At 39.9% G+C, this 24,088-nt stretch overlaps 1 protein-coding gene across 1 annotated transcript in view; it reads right to left on the minus strand.

Moving 5' to 3' along the window:
- Window positions 1-24,088, minus strand: part of LOC109938008 (SREBF chaperone) — a 100,509-nt gene that overhangs the window by 46,811 nt on the left and 29,610 nt on the right. Inside the window, exons 6-12 of the mRNA XM_048596167.1 lie at window positions 20,604-20,776; window positions 19,629-19,755; window positions 17,800-17,912; window positions 10,971-11,065; window positions 6,465-6,563; window positions 4,385-4,627; window positions 1,285-1,730 (exon numbers count right to left, since the gene is read on the minus strand). Of these exons, the coding sequence (XP_048452124.1) occupies window positions 1,285-1,730; window positions 4,385-4,627; window positions 6,465-6,563; window positions 10,971-11,065; window positions 17,800-17,912; window positions 19,629-19,755; window positions 20,604-20,776 (1,296 nt within the window). The remainder of the gene's footprint in view (window positions 1-1,284; window positions 1,731-4,384; window positions 4,628-6,464; window positions 6,564-10,970; window positions 11,066-17,799; window positions 17,913-19,628; window positions 19,756-20,603; window positions 20,777-24,088) is intronic.

Here is a 24,088-nt window from a genome sequence, read left to right on the forward strand (position 1 = left end):
TGAGGAAGGGTCCAGGCCCGAAACGTCAGCCTTCCTGCTCCTCTGATGCTGCTCGGCCTGCTGTGTTCATCCAGCTCTACACCTTGTTATTGCAGTAAATAAATGTTAGGGACCAGGTAACACCAAGCACAGACTCTCAAAGGCCTAAGGCATGTGGAACGTATCATGCTAAAAAGTTAATCTAAGCTTTAAAAGAAAGACACATCTTTGTAATGCCACTAGTTATCGCTTTATATATCTCAGTTTAAGAATTCATTTAATTATTGAGAATTCCTGAGAGGAAATGCATCATACAGATTCTGTTAGACCATCAGTCAAATGAAATAGACCAGAAAAAAACATGGAATAAAAGTGTTGAAATTTCTAAATACTGTCACCTACACATCTTATTTCTCACAATCATATAGTTACTTAGGAGCCTCAACATTAAATAATTAAATAATGAACCCATGGAGCAAAACAAATGGAGAGCTTAATCCAGTGACGCTAACAAAGTGATGACAATATCACCAGAAAAATACATGTAACCATCCAATGCAATCACAGTTGTAACCACAAGATTTATCTTTGAATGAATTTGGATGCTTAAATAAATCTACCTTCCCGTTTGATAAAGGGCTGTCTAACCTCTAGTTAGAAAAACTCTACATGCTCAAATACATTGTTGCACAAACCCTATATAGATGGTTTACCCACTTAATCAAGATGTTCTAAATTATGGGCTTTTGATAGCAGAGACAGGGAGAAATTATTTCCACTAGTACTTAATAAGAGGACACAGATCTTTGATAATGTACAGAAAAGTAAGTAAATGAGAATTTTATTTATAGTATATTTCAGATCATAATTTTCTATCTGGAAGGTTGACAGGCACAGATCAGTAGTCACTTTTAAAAAGATGTCGAACATCTACTTGAAAAGGAGAAATATGCAAAATAGGGCAAAATGGGAGAGGAAACAGTTCTATCAAGAAGCAAACATAGACATGATGTGCTAATTGGCTTCCTTCTGTACTTCATGATTCCATGAATGCTCAAAGAGACTAACTGAGTTAGAGGTTATTGCACCTTTCAAGGGAATCAATCTATGCAGCAAAGGAAGATATGAGGATCTGGTGAGACCATGTGGCAGTCACAGTAGCAGCCCATACAATCAATACATTCTTTCTTGCTGAAAATCTTTATGGTTGTTTTGAACAGTTGGCTTCACAATATTGCTCTTTCCAAATCCTTCAGTCACACAGAAAACCACATTAGTATATCAGTCAGCTTCAACATTACTTACTTTCTTGCCAATGTATTATTGTAATAACTGAAGAGAGTTGGCCAATGTCTGAATGATAGTTTTCGCCACATTTCCTGATCCTGAACTCCCCACGTGATCTCTTCTTTGAAGTCATTCTCTGGGAGACTGGTATCACTACGGACCTGCTGTTTGTCATCGTCAATTACACTTTCAGGGTTGGGCAAAGGTAAGGCATCAAGAGGATTTGGATTCTTGTTCTGATCTGTGCCACGTGACTGGTTCTCTAATGCTGGGTTTACATCTGATGGAAAAGCAGGCAAACTGCTCTTAGTATCTCCCCTCTGGAAAACCCCTGGTGGAACTGCAAGAGGTGGTAAGCCACTCTCTCCTAGCGGGCTCTGTTCAGCAACCTGAGCTGTCAAAAATGTCCGGAGGCCAGCAGGATCAGTGTAAACCAAGATGCCAATCCATATTACTGTACCCATCTGAAAAAGAAAAATAATGAGATTTAGGTATTATCAAATTCATCACAGTAAATTTACTTGTTTAAAAAAACTTGCATTTATGTTTTGTAACTCTTAGTTTAAAAACAAAGTGCTTTAAAGACAATTAAACAGAGAGACCAAGGAAGCAAATTGTTACAACCCACTGGGGCAAGTTGATTCTGAAGCTCCACTCCTCCCAGGGTGACCACAAAAATCAAAATATGGAAAGTCCCCAACTTACCTGTCTGGAGGATTCAGGTGAACAGAAAACAACACTGATCAGCTTCTCGTACTAAACAAAAACTATTGTTTATTACAAAAATATATGCTTTAGCCACAAGTGACAAAACAATGAACTACCAACATATAACTCGACTGGTGAAACCCAAACCCCTACACTCCGTCTTAATGACCTATCTACTTAATGAGATTTGTTGATGACTGCATAATATTCCATTTGGAGATCCTCAGACAGTGAAGCAGCCAGTATCCACATGCAACAAGGCCTGGACAACATCCAGGCTTGGACTGAAAGCGACAAGAAATATTCACACCTCACAAGTGTCAGGCAATGACCATTTCCAACAAAAGTGAATCTAACCATAACTCCTTAACATTCAAAGGCATTACCATCATGAATTCCCACCATCAATATCCTGGGATCACCACTGACCAGAAACTGAACTGGGTGAGCTTATAAATACTGCAGCCACGAGAGCAGGTCACAGGCTCGGAATTCTGTTGTGTGTAACTTGCCTCTTGTCTCACCAAAGCCTGTACAATATCTACAAATAGCAAGTCAGGAGTTTAACGTTTTAACAAAGATCTGTAGCTCGGGTTGTGGTTGGAGTTGTTTGGTTCGCTGAGCTGACTGGCTTTCATGCACATGTTTCAATGCTGTTTTGCCTCTACTGAAGTGCTGTTGTTCTGTCCTGCTCTGAATTTATATGGTCTGGTCTGTTATCAGGAGTACGATGGAATGCCTGGATGGGTACAGCTCCAACAACACTCAAGCTTGACACCATTCAGGACAAATTATTCTGCTCGAGTGGCACAGATTCAGCACCCTCAATGTTCACTGCCGTCACCACCTCAATTGCAGCAGTGTGTATTATTTACAAAATGCACTGCATTAACTCACCAAGCATTCTTTGGCAGCATCTCCTAAATTCATGAACCTCCATAACCCAGAAGAACGAAGGGCATTAATGCATGGGAACCACCACACCTGCATGTTTTCCTCAAAGGTGGGAGCAGAGGGCAGTGAAGAAGAGAGATGTCATGTTTGCCATCATAATGATAAAATTTGAATACAAGAGCAGGGATGGCTTGCTGGAAATTAACTGGGCCTTGCTGAGACCACAGCTAGATTACTGAGTACAGTTCTGGTCTCCTCATCTGATCAAGGATGTTCTGACTACAGAGATAGTGCAACAAAGGTTCACCAGACTGATTCCTGTATGGCAGGACTGTTATTTGAGGAGAGACTGGATTGGTTAGGATTATATCAACTAGTTCAGAAGAAATGGAGGAGGATCGATAGAAATATATAAAATTCTAACAGAACTAGACAGGATAAGTGCAGAAAGGATATTCCTGATGACTGAGGAATCCAGAACCAGGCATCACAGTGTAAGGATACAGGACTGAGATGAGGAGAAATTTCTTCACCCAGAGTGATGATTATGTAGAATTCTCTTTCACAGAAAGCAGTTGATGCAAAATGATTGAATGTTTTCAAGGAGGAGGTAGATATAGTTCATTGGGCTAAAAGGATTAAAGGAGTACAGGGAGGAAGTAGTCACAGGGTACTGAGTTGGAGGATCAGCCGTGAACATACTGAAAGGTGAAGCAGGTTCAAAAAGCCAAATGGCCTATGCCTATTTCCATGTTTCTATGTAGCCACACACCATATTGACTTGCAGCCTATACCCTGTTCCTTCACCGTCACTTGTTGAAAATCGTGGAACTCCTCTTCAGACAGCAATGTATATATATCTGCACCCAAAGTAGTTCAAACACTACCAAATTCGCCATTGCAATTTAGCAATGGAAATTAAATGCTAATTTCAACTAAGACCTAACTAGCAATACCTGCATCCCATGAACAAATAAAAACACAGCAAATAAACATTTCTACAATATTAAAAATCGGAAATAACTTGAACTTTCTAATAAAGTTCTGTAGGATGATCAACATTCTGGACAAATTTAAGTAATACAGTGAGGTGTGCAGTATCTTTATTTTCATCTCTCACGACACTACAGGGAAAACATCATCTTTCAGTTTGAGTCCTGAGAAAATCAAACAGTATGGATGTTAATCTGCCCTTTTCATTTCTAGGCATCAACTGACTAATGGGTATCATTGGCATCTTTACTGGTGTGTTTGAGAAATTATTATAAGTAGAAGCACAAACAAATCCCTTCTGTCAGATAAATTATATTATAGGAATAATAAAGGTACTCATAAATGTCAGTGGGGTGAAGGAATCTTGAAAGATCATCCAAAGGACTCTAAGCAACAATATAATAAAACCCTCAGTGATAAAATAAATTGAGAAATCAAACCAAAAAAGGTCGAAACCACTTCCTATCGAGCCTAATAGATTTGTAGCTAATTACACATGCATCAAACACAATCCATTTCTTACCATAATGATTCTCTGTGCAAGTCGCGTCCGAGCCAGAAAATATACTACCCTCAATCTCTTTGGCAACCGTAAATTTCTAAAAGACGACGTCTGCAGGGAAATGGTGTACGGAGCTGAAGTTCGCATCATAGGCTGACGTTCATATCTCTGTTGCCTTGGAAGTGACTTGGAGCGAGGCAGCCTCAAATGGTCAGGGATTTCTTGCACAGCCTCTGCTGGAAGACGCCTATTGAGGTCGGCAAGCTGAGGAGAAACAGAGAAGTCGTGAAAACTGCAATGATAAATTAGAAATTAGGAGATGTAAAACTTCTTCAAAATATGAGAAACAAAGAACTGCAGATACTGGAGATCTTAAACAAAAACAGAAAATGGCAGAGAAACTCAATAGGTCTGGCAGCAGGTGTAGGGAGAAAACAGAATTAACATTGAGTAACTCAGATCTGAAGAAGAATCACTGGGCTTGAAACATTAACTCTGTTTTTTCCCATAGCCAATACTAGACCTGCTGAGCTTCTCCAGTAATTTCCATTTTTGTTTCTTTAAAATGTATATTCTTACACTGTTTTCTCTCTATATTAGTCATCTTCTTGTTATAACAGGCTTACAAGCATTATACATGTGTGTATACAAAAATTATATTTTAAGTAATAGTTTACAATTTCTGCTGCAAATCCTTGACAGTGCTGCCATTTCTTTTGGTTTCTCATTTTTTAATACAGCCAAAACATTTTGGCCAAAATACACCACCTGTGCTTAGATCTTCTGGATCCTCTTCCCAATAACAGTTAAGATCATGCTGCCTACTCATGTGTACCTGAATATTTATATTGCTGCTTGATATTAATTATCTAGATCTTGAAATCCAGGAAAAAAAATTAAAGAGTGCATATGATGTAAATCTGGAAACATTTTAAACTGTGAGGAAGACAGTGTGGAACTTTAAAAATATCCATGGATAAATTGGGGCAAGTGGGCATAGAGGAGACAGGTGAAGCTCAAGTGATAAAGTGTGAGGTGATACATTTTGGTAGAAAGAACGTGAAGAAAAAGTATTTCAAAGGGTACTACTATTAAAGGCGTACATAAACAAAGAGTCCTGTGCATTAGTCATTAAAGTTGGCACCATACATCAAGATCAATTTTGTGGTCTTGGAAGGGATGCAGTACAGATTCATCAGAAGCAAAAGAAAAAGCGGGGAAACGTTATATAGACTGCCTTGAACTGAACCTTTAAACGAATAATTTGATAAAGCTAATAAAGAGAAATTATTTCCTCTGATGAGAGTCCAGAACAAGGAGGTAGCATTATAAAATTAGAGCTAGACCTTTCAATGGCGATTCCAGATAGTACTTCTTCACAAATTAGGTAATATCAATCATAAAATTGGTTCCCCAAAAAGCTGAAGTTAGATCAACCAAAATTTTAAAAATGATTGCGGTAGATTTATGAGAGACATTAAAGACTAGAAAATCAGGACTGGTAGAGAAAGTTAAGAAACGAAAACTGAAATTGCTGGAAAAACTCAGCATTTCGATCAATTGTTATAATATACATTAATAACTAATAAACCACTGCACTACATGGTTGGGTACAGGGAGAGAATGCACAAGGAAATTGTACCTACTAATTTCATAGCACTATATGATGTCTTTCAGAAATTATAATAAATACCTTGAACATGAACAGGTACCAAAGAAATATATTAAACATGACATCAGCAAATACGGTGACCCTTTTGCACACAGGGAGGAGCATTAAATTAATGGACAGTTCATTTATCTCTACTGGTGTTGGTTGAGGGAGGAATGTTGCCTAGGACAATTCTTTATCAAACGATATCACCGCTACTCATCACACAACTCAACTGCTGAAACCCACAACCTCTCAAACAATTCTTCACTCCCTCAGTGCTTCTCAGCAATGTCAATAAAGAGTATACGCTCAAGTCTTCGAGTGGTTCTTAAAGCCACAATCTTCTACTATGTGGAGAGAATCTCGCTAGTTAGAGAGCAAAGCTGACGCTCCATAATGTTAGATTCAAAATTAATTGAACTCAAGAGTATGGCAGACTTATCTTACCTCCATGCGACGGATATCAATGGATAGCACTGTTGTGAAGAAAAACATCTGCAGAAAGAAATCGGAAACAAGTCCAACCACTGCAAACAGGCAAAATTCCTGTAAGAATTGGATAGGTGGGGAACGGGCAAGTGGAAAAGATACACAGAACAAAATAAGAAAGAAAAGTTCAATACATATCATTTTTTACTTTCTGAAAGTTAAGACATGAACAGCACATTTGAAGAAGCAACACAAAAATATTAAGCAGAACGGGCGGCACAGTGGCTCAGTGGTTAGCACTGCTGCCTCACAGCGCTAGGGACCCAGGTTCAATGTCACTCTTGGGTGACTATCTGTGTGGAGTTTGCACATTTTCCTCGTGTCTGCGTGGGTTTCCTCTGGGTGCTCTGGTTTCCTCCCACAATCCAATGATGCGCAGAATAGGTGGTGCTAAATTGCCCGTAGTGTCTGGGGATGGGTCTGGGTGGGACACTCTGAGGGTCGGTGTGGACTTGTTGGGCCAAAGGGCCTGTTTCTATACTGTCGGGATTCTATGAGCAAAACTTAGGGCATATTCTCAGAATGTTGCGTAATGACAATTAAACAGTATGATTCAACCCAAAGCCTGTCGTTTGTCTTGTTTGTCAAAAGTGAATTTTACATTTTATATTTTAAAATCACTTTATCTCCGCATATACATGCTACTAGTTTAATTGCACTTAACTTGGATTTTGCTGTTCAAAAATAAATTCTAAAGCCAAAATAGCAATATTCAGCTTAGATACGAATTTTATTAAATCAGTACTTTCAGGTGGAAAGCAAATCAATATATTACAAAGCAGCTATAAGACAACAATGGTATCATTTTATTTCTTCTCTCACAAGTTGCAAAGTCACCTTAATCCTACTTGACCATCGGGCTGGGTTCTCATTGGACAGAGATGACTGGTTGTGGTTTAAACTGAGGGTCACTATATCTAGGGCAAGGGAATTGAACCCATGTTGTTGGCATTACTTTACACTGCAAACCAGCCATCCATCCTGACTGCCCTCAACATTTAACATTTTCTCAGCTTAATCTTGAATTACAATTCAAAGATAACCTTTCTAGGTCCTTTTAATTTCCAAAACCATAATATTTTGCTTCCTCTTCTATCTCCTCAAAAGTAATCTAAAATCTTTAGACCTCAGTTTCCTGTTCCCTAATCTATCATGTCCTTCCTTATCGGACTGTCTCCTGTTAGAGCATTTTGACACTATAACAAAAAATAATACGATTCAAATTATGAGATTTTGGGTTGAACTTTTAACTTGTATTTTTCATTGCTATGTGAAAGAAGCTGAAAATCCAATCACTCAAAGGACTCCCAAAAAGAACAGCTGTGTGCTCTAAGAATAGATGCAGATTGACTGAAGTAGGCTACACAAGATGCAAATGTTAAGGCACACATACTAGAAGTAGCATACCAGTTGTCAATGGGATTAAAAGTCCCCAGGTGTCACATTAGCCATGATCCTAATGAACGGCAGAACAGGTTTGAAGAGTCAAACACCTATTTCTTAAGGTCTTATGGTACTACTGCAAACTCTGAATTTTCCCTGATTTTCAATTGCATTCTGTTTCTTGTCGTAAATTTGTGTTATTTTTAATCACTATTCCCTTTATCCTCAAAAGGAACACTAGCTTTGAGTGCCTCATCTTTCCTGCTTAACAAGAATCCAAACTGCAGGGCATCAGGGTGGGAGAGATAATCACATACTTTGCTTCAGGAGGCAATCACATACATCCTTTAGGTTGAGTAGAACTTTATAGTTGGTAAATGATGGGGCAAGAGGGCGTGACTGAAATTCTGGCAGGTATATGGATCCATAATGATGGAGGAGTGTTAGTTCTTGACTTTGACAAATAGGCACAAGGTACTTATAGAGGAGAATAAGCGTTGCAAGATGGATAGACAAATTGATCATTGCACTATAGTTAACAGACTATTCAAGAAGACAGTGTAAGAATATACATTTTAAAGAAACAAAAATGGAAATTACTGGAGAAGCTCAGCAGGTCTGGTAGCGTTTAATTTGATTGGTACCGATTTGGATGTTGCTAAGCAATTTAGGTGGTCCAAACCAGATGTTAACGGACTTCCAAGTGTGTGCACTCTCCTGGATACTGGCTTATGAGCTTTGTTACTCAAGTTAGGTCGAGTGGGATTCTTTTGCTGTCTCGAGTCTGCTTATCAGCAGCAACTATAATGATTTGCTGGCTCAGATCCTGAAAAAAAAATTAACTGTTTGGCCATAGCTTAGCTTGGTTTTAGGGTTTTGCTGAGGGCTGATCTAGAGTCCCTCTGTTCAGGATATATACTGAGTAAGGCTATGCAATTGCGTTCACTCAAGTGGTCTTCCTTAAGCTCAGTCAGACTGATAAGGGTGTCCACTTCCATCGCAATACCCTGCAACTCATATGCTCCACTTGTCATATTTTCCAACGATAAAGCCAGTTGTAGTGCCTGTTTGAAGTCCAATTGGGCTTCAGTTAATAGACGCTTCTGCATGGCTACATCACTAATCCCACTCTCATCCCACTGAAATAACTCCACAAAGGCTGGTATCCCGTGACCAAGTCACCCTTCATTTACAGCTCTCAGACTGAACAGAATGTCTGACACTCCTGCTCCTGTCAGCCAGGGTTCCTTAATTGGACTAGATTAATCAACCAGCCTCAATCAGGGAACTCATACTCTATGACGTCCACCTGGCTGACCTGGTTAAAATCACTATGCTACTATATCTTTTTGTAGCCCCCTTACATCCTCTTCACAGCATACTTTCCTATTTATCCTTGTGTAGTCAGCAAATCTTGCAACCATACATCCTATCCCTTCATCTCAGTAACTTGTACAAGCTGTGAACCCTTGAGGTGCCATCACCAATCCCTGCAGCACACCAGTCATTACATTGTGTCAACTTATACCTAAACTTTGCATCCTGTAAGCCAGCGAATCATCTTTCATGCTAATATGTTACCCCCAATGCCATGAGCTTTTATTTTCCACAAAAAAAACTTATCAAATGCTTCGAGAAATCTATGCACATTACATTCACTTGTCCTATCCTCAGAGGCTTAAAGCCATAATATAGACTGACAAATGATTTAAACCACAACAGAGAAGAAGCCAGTTTTTGTTAAACCAATATCCCATCAAACTTTCAAATACACATAAAAGGACCTCAGCACCATCTAAGGATCATACACCTAGCACTGGAGAAACAGACTATTTGGTCATTTATCGGGATGTCATTGTTTGTAGACTGGTTTTATGATTTTAAAAAAACAGACTACTCTTGAAAAGCACTTCAAGTCCTGAGTTTGTAATAGCTGATTTATATCAATGCAGTTTATCATCTTTACAGCCTCTTGATTGTCTGGAGCCATGATTTAGAAATGATTCATCCATAATTTTTGCTTTCATATCCTTTTACTTGGCAAATGTTAAGAATAAAGTACATGTTCCATTTGGAAGTAATAAACTCTTTTGATCTTCAATTATAAGTAGAGATGAAGGAAACTGAGAATGCAATTGAAAGCAAGAGAGAACTAATAAAACCTTTCAAGATATTCAGACAAGATAAATTGTAAACCAGCTTAACATATTCACATATCTTTTTCAGTTCAAATTTCAAGGTTTATGTTCTAAAGGTTCTGAAAATTCGTTTTCAATTTAATAATTTTATACAGAGGCGAGAAAACACAAAACTGCTCAAAGAACATTACTGGTAATTTTCAAAGTAACTTTTGAGTTAATGACTGGATAGTTAAGAGTTATTAATTTGCTATTAATTCTTAAAATACAAGTATTTTGAACATTTGGAGTGGCCAGTTGGATCACAATGTGTTTTCTAGCCATGCACGTAGCTGTGAATACCACAAAGTAAATATTATCTGTAGAAAAATATAATTTTGCAATGCTACTATCTAATCACGTTACACTCATTGAGTCTGAGAGAATGCTCTACGGAGGTTTACTGCAGATTTGATGGGCTGAATAGCTTCTATCTGTACCACAAGAACTCTATGATTCTATTCTTTGATCTATAACATGCAAATATTCTACACAACAAATGCACAGACTATCATCTGCAGTGATGTATCATCAGTAAACATTATACAACACAGTAGATTTTGAAAATAAGTTTGTTAACTTTTAAATTTAAGGATGCTTAGTGCAGCATACCAAGTAAAACATGAAAAGGAGTAAAATCAGAGCGACATAGCACCAAGTTTAGATCTGACACGACACAAATGGCTAATCTTTATGTCTGTGTTCCAACCATAATCGTATCATCTACAACTTCAATAGAAGAATGATTCGAGCAGGAAGCTGAAGATAGAATCCAATGCATTACTAATGAGTAAAGGTTAATGTTTAATTGAAAGTACCTTCCTGATCCTAAAAATTCAAGTACTTTTATAACACATCAAAACAGTTCCTCTTAACTGGAAGGAGGACAAATTACAAGAAATACCTGAATAGCTGGAACTAGGGTAAAGTAACCAATCAGTATGATAACAAGTTCAGTAGCCATGTTCTTCATAATGGACCAGCTTTCATTGCTTAAACCTAGAGAAACAAATTACAGGCATATTATCAGAATGTTAAAGATGTAGCAACTCACTCAACTATTTTACAGCAGTTAAATTCATAAAACTGCTAAACACTTTGCCACATTATTTAACTAAAACAAAAATCAGAGATCATGACTTCACATGGTATGAAAACGTGTCCCAATTATCTGGTAAAATGATGAAACATAAACAGTAATTACTGGAAAAACTCAGCAGGTTTGGGAGCATCTGTGGAGAGAAAGCAGAGTTAACGTTTTGGATCCAGTGACCCTTCTTCAGAACAGGGCTCAAACGTTAACTCTACTTTGGCTCCACAGAGCTACCAGACCTGCTGAGTTTTTCCAGCAATTTTTGTTTCCTAATTCCAGCACCTGCGATTCTTTGATTTTTTTGTGTTTAATGGTAACACGTTGGTTGGACCAGTAGTCTAAAGAACATGAAAATAATTACAACGTCAAGAGAAAAGCAACAAAGATCTACAAGTTCACTTCAGGGAAAGCAATCAGTCATCACCACCTCATCACCTGCACATGGCTCTAATTCCACATTGTGGTTGGATTTTAATATTCTCCCATGTTAAATAGCAAACCTTTCAGTTTTAAAAACATAATTTATGAAGAAGATAGAGCACCGCGAACTTTCTAAGATGACAAGAGTTGCCTTTCAAGCCATACATCATCCTGACCTTGAATAATATTGCCACTACTTTACTGGCGTTGGGTCAAATCATGGAATTACCTTTCAAAAAGCACTGTGGGCATATGTACACTCAAGGACTGCATAAAGTAGTTCACCATCATCTTTTCGTTTCTTTATTCATTCATGGGATGACGGTGTCACTGGCTAGGCAGCATTTATTGTCCATCCTTAATTGCCCAGAGGGAAGTTAAGAATCAACCACATTACTGTGGGTCTAGAGTCACACGTGGACCAGACCAGGTAAGGATGGAAGTTTCCTTCCCTAAAGGACATAAGTGAACCAGATGGGTTTTTCTAACAAATCAGCAATGGATTCACGGTCATCATTGGATTCTTAATTCCAGGCATTTACTGAATTCAAACTCCACCGCCTGCTGTGGCAGGATTCAAACTCAGGTCCTCAGAATGTTACCTGGGTCTCTGGATTAACAGTCCAGTGATAATACCATCGCCTCCCCATCTTCTCAAGGGCAAACATGAATGGACAACAACACTTGTCTAGCCAACAGCACCCACATTCCTTGAATGGAATTCTTGGAAACGCAGTCTTGCCAGTATCACCCACCTGTCAAGACCATTCAACTTAAAAACAAATCAGTATCCTAACATTTATTAAAATTACAAGGCATGCACTAAGGGCTTTAGCTGTTTTAGTTTAATCCTTAAACAGGAAGCATACATAAATTGGTCTCGGTCTGATTGGCTGAATGTGACAAGTGGGATCATGCAGGCTCAACACCGTGAAAAAGAGTAAAATCAGAGCCACACTGCGTGAAGTTTAGGCTTGACACTGCACGAATGGCTAATCTTTATGTCTGTGTTCTAACCATAAGCATATAATCTACAACTTCAACAGAAGAATGATCTGAGCAAAAAGCTGAATATAACATTCAATGCATTACCAATGAGTAAAGGTCAAATTAAAATACCTTACCGACCCTAAAAATTCAAGCACTTTTATTCTACATCAAACCAGTGCTTCCTAACCCAAAGGACAAATTATAAGAAATACGTGAATAGCTGGATTACATCAGTGTTTATATCAATGGCTTAGATGAAAGAAGTGAAGGTGCTGCTACTAAAATTGCAGATGATACAAAGGTAGGTAGGCAAGTATATGGTCAAGATAACAGAAGGAATTTGCTCATGGATATGGATGGGTCGAGTGAGATGGCAAAAATCCAGCAGACGGCTATCCATTTTTTTGAGAGGAATTGAACATAAAAGGAGGTAGTGCTTCATAGATGAGACCACACGACAAATACTGTAAAAAAGCTTGGTCTCCTTATTTAAGGAAGAATGTTAATGCATTGGAGATGGATCAGAGGAGGTTTACTATATTGATATCTGGAAAAGTGGGTTTTCTTATGAGGATAAGAACATAGGACAGTGCAGCACAGTACAGGCACTTTGGCCCACGATGTTGTGCCGACCTATTATCCTACTAAGGTCAAACTACCCTGCATACCCTACATTTTACTATCCTCCATGTGCCTATCCAAGAGTCCCTAAAAGTCTCTAAAGTATCTGACTCCACTGCCACTGCCGGCAGCATACTCCACACGCCCACCACTCTGTGTGTGAAGAACCTACCTCTGACATCACCCCTATTCCATCCTTCAATCACCGTAAAATTATGCCCCCTCGTAATAGTCATTTCCGCCCTGGGAAAAAGTCTCTGGCTATCTAATTTATCTATGCCTCTCATCATCTTGTACACCTCTATTAAATCACCTCTCATCCTGTTGGACAGGCTGGAGTTTAAAAAAATAGAGGTGACTTGACTGGAGTGTACAAGATCTTGAATGGCCTTGAGAAGATGGGTGTAGAAAAGATGCTTCCTCTTATGGAGTCAGTCCATAACTATTTTAAAATTAGGAGTTGCCTTTTTAAAATAGAGATAGCAATAATGTTTTTCTCTTTCAGAGATTTGAGCAATTTTTGAACCCTCAGCCTCAGAACGCAATTAATTGGAGATAATTGAATATTTTTATAGCAGACATAGATTTTTTTTGTGGGCAAGGGAATCAAAGGGGGTAGCTGGGAATACGGAATTGAAAACATAAATATATCAGTATGATCTTACTGAGTGATGGAGCAGGCTCAAAGATGGATAGGCCCACTCTCACTCTTATTTCATATGTTCGAGAGTGCATCTGGATGTTTGTTATACAAGTCTCATCATGATTTCTACTGTGATCACCCAAATCACAAAACAACCTAATGGGAAAATATGATCAGGTAAAAACAAATCACTTGTATGTTAATTTAGAAAGTATAAGCTGTTTTAGAAACAAGGCTATTTGAACAAAGGGCCTTCATTATCTCAATATCAATTCATTGCTTTGTCGAAATTTATGACAAGCATGAAATCTATTTATTAGTAATACAAGAGATGTCTTGGAGAGGGTACAAAATAGCAATGAAATTGAATAATTGCCTTCTTGCTTCTTTGCTGGGATGTGCATATTACTGGCCAAATCAGCAGTTATTGCCCATCACTCATTGCCCTCAAGAAGGTGATGGTGATGACGACCCACCTTCATTAACAGTTGTAATCTACATGTAGGAATGCCCACAGAGTTTAGAAGGGAGTTCCAAGATAAGGTTATTACAATAAAATTTGACTCAGTCAAAATTTGAACCAAAGCTCTCATGAGATCATGAGTGGACTGGCCAGTGGAACCCAGACCGAGCATCAGTGAGCAAGTAATTGTTATTTAAGTGGCATCTGACAGCCATTTGAAAGTGATCGAGAATAGACTGACAGGGCGGTAATTAGCTGGTTTTGAATTGTCCTGCATTCAGTGGGCAGAACACAGCTGGGGAATTCTCCACATTGATGTGAACCTACAACAGCTGGACACAGTGTGCAGCCAGCTTAAAGCAAAAGTTTTCAGTACCACTGTTTGGATATTGTCAGGGCTTGAGATTTGCTATATCCAGTAATATTAGCTGTTCTTAGTATCACCTGCAGTGAATATAATTTGGCTGAACACCAGCATCTGTGATGCTAAGGACTTCAGGAGGAGATAGAGATGGACTTTCACTTGGTACTTCTGGACTAAAATGGTTGCAAATGCTTCAGTCCTGACTTTTTAACCGAGAGATGCTGGACTCCACTATTAGTGACTAGGGGGTTACTTATAGGAGCAAATTAATGCAGATGCTGGAATCCGTAATGAAAACTACAGATGCTGGAGATCAAATCAGATCAGACAGGATCCATAAAGAGACAGCAAACTAACGTTGAGTCTAGATGACTTCATCAGAGCTGAAGTGAAGTGTAGAGGGGCCAGCATGTATGCTATAGTTTCGGGGGAGGTGTGGTGTGGGGGTAGTGGGCATAGGGTGCTGGTGGAGAAAATATGTTGATAGTTCACAGTAAGTGATTGGAATGTGAGAATGGCAGAACGATGGTGTGTCTCCTGCCAAATTTGAAAGGACAGACAGTCCCATTGGGATGGAACTCTCTCCCCCTATCCCAATAAGGACAGAGTCCCCCTGGTCCTCACATACCAACCCACTAACCTCCGCATCCACCACATCATTCTCCGCCACTTTCGCCACCTGTGATTTGACCCCACCACCAAAGTGATATTTCCCTCCCCACCCCTGTCTGCCTTTCATAGGGACCGCTCACTCCGCGACTCCCTTGTCTGTTCCACACTCCCTACCAACCCCACCACACCCAGTACCTTTCCCAGCAACCGCAGGAGGTGCTACAGCTACCCTTATACCTCCCTCCTCACCTCTATCTAGGCACCAAACAATCTTTCCAAATCCGACAGGGATTCACCTGTACGTCCTCCAACCTGGCTACTGTATCTATTGCTCCCGATGTGGTCTCCGCTACATCAGTGAGACCAAGTGCAGACTCCATGTCCGATTCGCGGAGCATCTGCGTCTGTACGCTATCATCAAGAACAACTTCCAGTTGCCAACTGTTTTAACTCCCCCTCCCACTCCCTTAGTGACATGTCCATCCTGGGCCTCCTGCAGTGACGCAATGACGCCACACACAAATTGGAGGTACAACACCTCATATTCCGCCTTGGGTGCTTACAGCCCGATGGCCTCAACATAGAATTCACCAGTTTCAAAACCTCCCCACCCCCGGCCTCATCCGATGTCCAACCCTCCCTCTCATTCCCACCTCCTTGGCCTGGCACAACCTGTCCATCATCTTTCCCACTCCACCGTCCCCACTGACCAATCTCCACTACCCCCTACCTGCATTCACCTATCATCATCCCATGTTTCCTAGGTCTCCTGCAGTGCCACAACGATGCCACCGAAGGCTGGAGGAACAGCACCTCATATTCCGCTTGGGAACCCTGCAGCCCAATGGTCTCAATGTGGACTTCACAAACTTCAAAATCTCCCCACCCCCGACCTCATCCCATGATCAGCCCAGCTCGTTCCTGCCTCCTTGACCTTTCCGTCTTCCCTCTCACCTACCCGCCCCTCCCTCCCAAATGACCAACCCCCATCCCAACTCCCTACCAACACTCACCATTACTGGCTCCATTCCCGCCTCCTTGACATGTCCGTCTTATCTCCACCTATCTGCTCCTCTATCCATCATCGCCTCCCCCTCTCTCTATTTATTTCAGAGTACCCTACCCCTCCCCCATTTCTGAAGAAGGGTCTAGACCCGAAACGTCAGCTTTCTTGATCCTCTGATGCTGCCTGGCCTGCTGCGTTCATCCAGCTCTACACCTTGTTATCTTCCCACATACTTTCCACCAGCCCAACACCCTGCTTTATTTATTTCCAAGTTCCCTTCCTCGTCCCCAGTCCTGATGAAGGGTGTAAACCTGAAACGGCAACTTTCCTGCCCCTCTGATGCTGTCTGGCTTCCTCTGTTCCTCCAGCTCCACACTACATTTACAAGGACGAACACCTCAACAGCTTACCCATACAGCTCTTCAGCAACATTAATGACCCAAACTTCCCGAACTGCTGCGTGAACCTGAGCTAGTCACAAGTTCACTATTCTCCTCCTTACCCAACCACAAAATCATATCAGCAAAACAAGGAACCCAACTCTTATCCTGTGGGATGCTAATGGGCACTGGAATCTAGTCACACAGCCCTCTATCATCATCCTTTGTCTCCTACCACCAAGCCAATTTTGGATCCATCTTGTCAAGTTACTGTGGATGCCAAGTGCTTTTACCTTCTTTATCAGTTTCCCATGTGGGACTTTGGGAGATCAGGCAAACCTTAGCCGAAAGGCAACCTACCCTAAGCCCCACTGTTGTATGAATTCTGCCAAGCCAGCTCTGAGCATGCCCCAGCAGAGATGGATAAGAGCCAGCGCTAGTTAAAACCAACTCATTTAGCTTGACCCCGGTCTCATTGGTGGTCAGCAGTTATGGCCAAGTCTTCTCTATCGAGGTCAGCTTCTTAACAGAAAAGGCAAAGTTTATTAATTAGCTCTAATGGTTGGCATTTTTTAAATGATTGATTTAATTAATTACTCATTCAAGGTATCAATTTATCATTCTGGAGTTTTTTTGTTGCTGAAATTAATATTTATTGCTGTGGAAAATCTCACCTCTCGAAAATTTGCTTAACATCGTCATTCTACTGAGTGAGCGAAAAATTTAAATGCAAACCTCTTGCTCTGTGAGAAAAGGTCAGATAAAAATATGATGCAAGGCTATGGGGACAAAATACAACAGACTGGCACTAGGCAATGATATTCGGTTGAAGAACTGGTGCAGGCATGATGGGCCAATTGACCTTGTTATGCACCGCAACAATTCTGTGTTTCCGAAATGCTGCCTGTCCAGCATTTTCTATTTTTATTTCATAATGCCATAATGAGTTTTGCGTGGGGACCATGAATTAAAACATAAATAATTCCATCAAACAACGTGAATCCATCTCTCATTTTATCATCAATTATTGAATTGGGAAAACTGGCCTGGGAAAAGATGCTTTGGGAAGCTGACGGCAGTAGTTGAGGGAGGGAGGGAAACACAGCATATGTAACTTTAAATAATACGTGTTTTTTTTTACCTTGTGCTATTCGTAGTTTGACTTCAAGATCAACAGGTGTGGAAACAACTGACTTAGTGAGAACGAGGACATTCTCCAAACCAATGACCACAACCAGGTATGGAAATATCTCACTTTAAAAAGAAAAACATGAAAAAGCAAATTAGAACTGTTTAAGAAATCAAATATAGATTGGCCAACCACTTTTCCAAACACTTCTGTTAGTTCATAAGCATAACGATAGCTTTCACCTGTCATTTCAATTCTCACCCCAATCTGACTTTTCTAACCCTCAGCCTCCTACGGAGCCCAACGCAACTTGAAGGAACAGCATCTCATCTTTTGACTAGGCACTTTTTTTGCTTTTTGGAATATGGAGTTCATCAGCTTCAGATCATAACCTCCTGGTCCTTTGTTTTGTTTTTGTATGGTAGCTGTGGGTGATGCATTTGTTTTCCATGCTTGTACCTCCTCTAGAGGAATCTTTTGTTTCTTTATTTGTCAGTTAACTATAATTATATTTAATAATATACAGGCGGAATTAACTATGATTCACCTAAGCACATAAAGAGAAAATATTTCTTAAAAATGAGGTATGACTGAATTCGGCAATAAATGTCTTGCACTTATTCACAGAATGAAACAGAGTAAAGATGGTTTCCAGTATAATCATTCATTAACTGTTTTCCAAAATAGAACACTATAATCACATCCTGTTTTCTTGCACCATCATAGCTTTCTCCATTTAATTTCTCCAGCTTTCCATTCTATTACAGGTTGTCCTTTTGTTCACTCCTCCCCTACAAAAAACTTTCCCTGGTCTGCTTAAAAAACTCTCTAAATAGCCCCAATTCCAACGAAGGATCGAGTTGAAATATCAATTTAGTTTCTGTCTCCATAAATGCTACAGAATCCTCAGAATTTCTCCAGCATTTACATTCTTACTTTAGTGACATATGTTAGATGCATGGCCCACATGTAAAAGGTTGTAACAGCATCTTTCCACAACTGTTGTGTTTCGCAAACATAAGCAAGTTCAACAAACCTCTAAATGCTGAACTGATTGAAATAGTGTAGAAGTATTCCTTTACATCTCCACTATTATGGGAGACTCACCTTCTGTTCCCTTGAAGCCCTTCACACTGACCACACTTCACATACTAACCGTTATGCTGGCTGACATTGTAAATGACTCCTGCTCTACCCTGTTCCTTTCAAAACCACTGTCACTGCCCTGTCCACAAAATAACACACCTTTTACAACTCAGTGCGAATACGCTCAATTAGTTCCACTCTCACCTATCATAGCCCAAGCTAAACCAGCAATGCCTTCACTTTTATTCTACGCCATTTTCTCTGACGTTGAAATAGCTGCTACAAACTCAGCACGAAGACCAAAAAGGTGGGTGGTTTGTATCTCGCACTGCGTGGTAATACCTGGTTCCTGAGGCATCCATGTAGGAAGTAAGAGTTGCTCGCGGGTTGCACTCTCTTATTTGGCGTAGTTCTCCCATTTTCATGCCAATTTGAGCGTGTTACCGTAGGTGTCTAAGGTTTTGGAGTAGATTTGTTGAACACCCACAAACCGAGCTACAAATCTACTCCAAGACCTAAAAGAGTAAGCTACCAAACTACTAATTGTAATGAAGCTTAAAACGTTCACTTTGGTACTGGCAACTCTCAATGTAAAAAGAGCTTTTTAAACAAAATTATGAACCTGTTTCTATGTAATAACATTTTCTTTCACATCCTGTAGCGGAATTTGAAACCTCATGAGAACATTATCACTGCACCTCAAGGCCCCAGTAAAAGGAGTTAATACTACAGTAAGATTCTTAATTAACACTTACCCACCATTTAAGGTAGGTGTAAGACCAAAAAGAGTACACAAACCAACCGACATCAGGAGAGAGCTCAGAACAGTTGCTACTGCTGCAAGTGCAAGTCCCCATTTTGATTTCACCATGTCAATCTTTCCTGTGGAGTTACATAACACGAGATAAATATAGTAGAAAACATTAATTAAACAAAGCATATTTTGACTGAAAAGAAATGTTCCCATGCATTGTCAGGGAACTAGTCCTGAGAGAAAATTTCGAGATATTCTTATCTGGATGTCAAAATTCTAGGAGAGTGCTGCTATACTGGCATTACAATAATACTCCAATTAATTTACTTTATCAATGAATTCATTAATGGAAAATTTAAAAATTACAAAGTACACAAAATTCCTGGGTCCCCATTCCACTGGCAATAACACCACACAGTGAGACTCCCATTCACCCACAGTCAGAGATGCAGACTTCATACCCTTTCGTAAGGATGGGATCATTAATGTAAGGGTGGGTGGCTCACACTTTCAGGGCTCCATTAGTGACAGCTATGGTGCCACACAACTAACACATGGGACGGCACGATGGCTCAGTGATTAGCACTGCTGCCTCACAGCACCAGGGACCTGGGTTCAATTTCAGCCTCAAGTGACTGTGTGGAGTCTGCACGGGTTTCCTCCGGGTGCTCGGTTTCCTCCCAAAGTCTGAAGATGTGCAGATTAGATGGAATGTCCATGCTAAATTGCCCACTTTGTCCAGGACGTGCAGGCTAGGTGGATTAGCCATAGTTACTGCGGGTTACAGGGATAGGAAGAGGGTGGGTCTGGGTGGGACGTTCTTCAGAGGGTCGGTCTGGACTCAATGGGCCAAATGGCCTGCTTCCATGCTGTGAGGATTCTATTCTAAACTCTTTCACTGGAGTTCATAAAGATTGGAACTGTAGATGAAAAAGTTTAACTGGATCCTTCCAATAAGTTCCACATTACAACTTACTGGTAGAGAAATAAATGTATGCAAAAAGAATGATGTACGTAGTGACCAGAGGAATCAATTCAGCAATGCCAATTTCTTCTTTAAAGTGGACATGGACTATCTGATCTTCTCTCAGAGTGCTGTTCGTATTAGGATGAAGCTGCTTCAACCTCAATCGGAGACTGTTTAGGAATCTGAAAAGAGACAAAATATTTAATATTGTACTTTAGAACACCTTACAAGGAATAAAAGATATCTAACTTTGGACAGCATTATTTGCTTTCCAAGTCCTATTCCACACTGTTGTCAATTTCTATTTTGAATTGTGCAATACTGATCCTGCAGCCCCAACGTATTTTTACAAATTAAGCAAGGACATATTTCGTTTAGAAGGACAGCGAGGGGTCACTAGTCAATTTCCTGGGGTGAGGGGAATAACCTAGTAGAGATTGAATAATTGATAGATATAACCCCCAGAATTCAGAATAATGAACGGTGACCTAAATGAAACAAAATACTTAAGGGATTTGATAGGATGGATGCTTTGGGAGAATGCTTCTCCAGTTTGGAAATCTTGAACTAGGATTCAGTCTCAGGCTAAGGGATAGGGCATTTATAACCGAAATATAATAATGTTTTTTTACACGCATGTTTGAAATTCTACCTTTGCGAGCTGTGGATACTCAAATTGTTGAGTACATTTAAAACAGAGGGCAATAGATTTTTGGACTCTGATTGAATCAAGGGAAGTGAGTGTTAGCTGGGAAGGTGGAACTGAAGTAGAACAACATTCAGGAAACTTGAAGTGCTAAAGGCCTAATCCTCTTCCTAATTCTTAAATTATTCAGTGGCTTAAAAACGATCACAGGGAGAAAAGCTGGATCTGCCAGAGGTCAGGAAACTTTCAATACATCAGCAAAAGTTTCTCTTCCTTGATTAAAATCACATGATACTTGGGTCAAATGCTTCTAAAACATCAGCAAATTATACCATATCTGTGATAATATCCCGTAAGTTCTTGCAATTTAAAATAAAGTCATCAAGTAATTCGCAGGAAATGGCCAACCCAGGGTACTCCAATCTCTGCTGTTGATTTTTTTTTTTAGGGAGCAACATGGGTCTATTCTGAAAGCATTTGAAGAAAAAAAATCTAATTTTATTTGCACACAAGTTGTCAGAAACACTTACACCAAAATTGTAGCATTACCATTTTTTGCTCAGTAGTGACACAATGGATTTCCCTACAGCAGACCCTTTTCCTTTACTTGTACTTTCTGAAGGATGGGCAGGAGCAGTTCAGTTATCAAACGTGCAAAGCATTGACTGGATGACGGCATCTGATAGGAAATATGCATGATATGCAATTTGGACAAAATGAGAAATATTTCATAATGTGCTATGTTTTTATCCTTCCTAATGCTCTGAGCGAGCTTAATGCACTCAAATTAGAAAGTCCTTCGAGTTGAGTGTGAATGTGAATGTTTGGACATGATTGACATATGTAGCAGCTGCTAATCTTCTAGTTTGGACTTTTAATCTGGTATATCGAAGAGCAATGCATACTCATATTGAGTTGGAAGTATCCACACATCTTGGTGCTGGTTTGGGCACCAATGACAGTACAACCCCAGAATCATATCATTAAATTATCAGTGTGGGAATCTGCTAGAATGATTGTTTTTAACTAAATTGGTCTTGCCAATTAATGAGTGCAGAGACAAAGGAGGTTTAGAAACAGGCAAGAAATTTGATTACATTCTCTGGGCAACTGAATGTTTGATGCTGCGAGAGTCCAAAGGCTCCTGCTCCTACTCAAACTGCTAGCAGTTTAGGAAAAGAAAGGTGCCTCCAGGTTCACAGGAACAGAGCTCATTCTTGCAGCTGAGAGTGTGTTTCAGGGAGTTATTGACTGGCAGTGAATTGCATCTTGCCTATACCAGTGTCAGACCAGTATCACAATACAGTTGCAGGGAATCTACAACAACCTTTACAAGAACTAAAGCGGAAGGTTTCAAATACTGGCCAAAATATTTGTGTCTCTCTGAACATTTACATAATCACCAATACGGACAGGAAGATCAGGTCACTGTGCAAATTCTTACTGTATTAAGGGAGTGTGATATGACATCAATTGTACAAAAGCAAAGTACTGCTGATGCTGGAGATCTAAAAGAAATGGAAAATCTCAGGAGTTCTGGCAGCATCTGTGGAGGGAGGAACAAAGTTAATGTTGGGGTCTGATATGATTCATTTTTGGACTTGAAATATTAATTTGGCTTGACTCTCCAGATGCTTCCAGGCCTGCTGAGTTTCTCCAGCAGCTTCTGCTTTCCTTTTATGACTGTAATGTTATCGGTGATGTAGTGATACAGGCTTGCTGACAGAGGTGGGATATTGAACACTTAAACAAGAAGGGCCAGTGTCATATCATAAACTATGCTCAGACATGAGCTTAAGGGATACATGATCTCACTGCAAAGAGGCCAGTCTGATAGTGAAAGCTAACAATACAACTAGAAGTGGAGGGAAGGGTACATTGAGCTCTACCACTGAAATAAGAACTGTGTGAATATGGAACATGATAGATTCACTCCTTGAAGCAGTATTTTTTGTGGTTCTACACCTTGCCTTGAAGATACCTACATTGATTTGGGAGGGATTCATGAGTGTTTTCATTATCTTCTTCACTTATCTAATTTTTATATGTATGGGTCAGTAGGGAGGGAATCTCAGCCAAAAGTGGTCTTTTGCACACGCAGAGATTTTCCAATTAAGATCGCTTAACAAGAGTCTGGAGTACTAACTTTAGTCTTTCTCATTCTTGGCTTAGGGCTAATATACCAACATTAGCACAACACTAATTATTCTTGCGGAGCCAGAGCATACTTAGTCCTGTGACAGGTAGTACAACAGATCAGCAGCATCATGATAATAATAAAACAAGATTAGCAGGAGCGCAAAGAGCAGGCAGCAGTGTGAGGGGGCAGTGTTGTTACTCTAAACGAGACAGTGTGAATGACATGCATTACAGAGCTTGTGCAGGGTGAGTGCCATTGGCATAAACTGAACTGGACCAGCCATACAAATACTGTTTAGTACTTCCATGGGTAGTAGAAATCTGAAGAACACTCCCTCAAAAAGTTGTCAGAACAGAAAAACAAGGGTATAAACAGTTACTGAAGCAAAGAAGGTTAAATGCAGTTAAGATGTAGATCAACCACAATCGAATTGCATCGTGGTGTTGTTTCAAAGTGATGAAAAGGCCACTACTGTCCTCACATTTCATATCTCTAAATTTTTACTTCATTGGTATTTTTGTACTTACTGCACAGTTTTTTTTTACTGGTGCTTTGGAAAGTCATTTCTTTGCTCTCCCCTCTCTCTCTCCCCCCAACCCCTTGTGGTCACTTCAAATGGCCAAATCCCTACAAACCACAGATGTGTGACTTTTACAGTTCCCTCTCCCCCTAATAAAGTTATCAGATGTAGCAGATCAAAACTCTATA

This window comes from Rhincodon typus, chromosome 4 (genome assembly GCF_021869965.1).
Source record: "Rhincodon typus isolate 14 chromosome 4, sRhiTyp1.1, whole genome shotgun sequence".
Lineage (NCBI taxonomy): Eukaryota > Metazoa > Chordata > Chondrichthyes > Orectolobiformes > Rhincodontidae > Rhincodon > Rhincodon typus.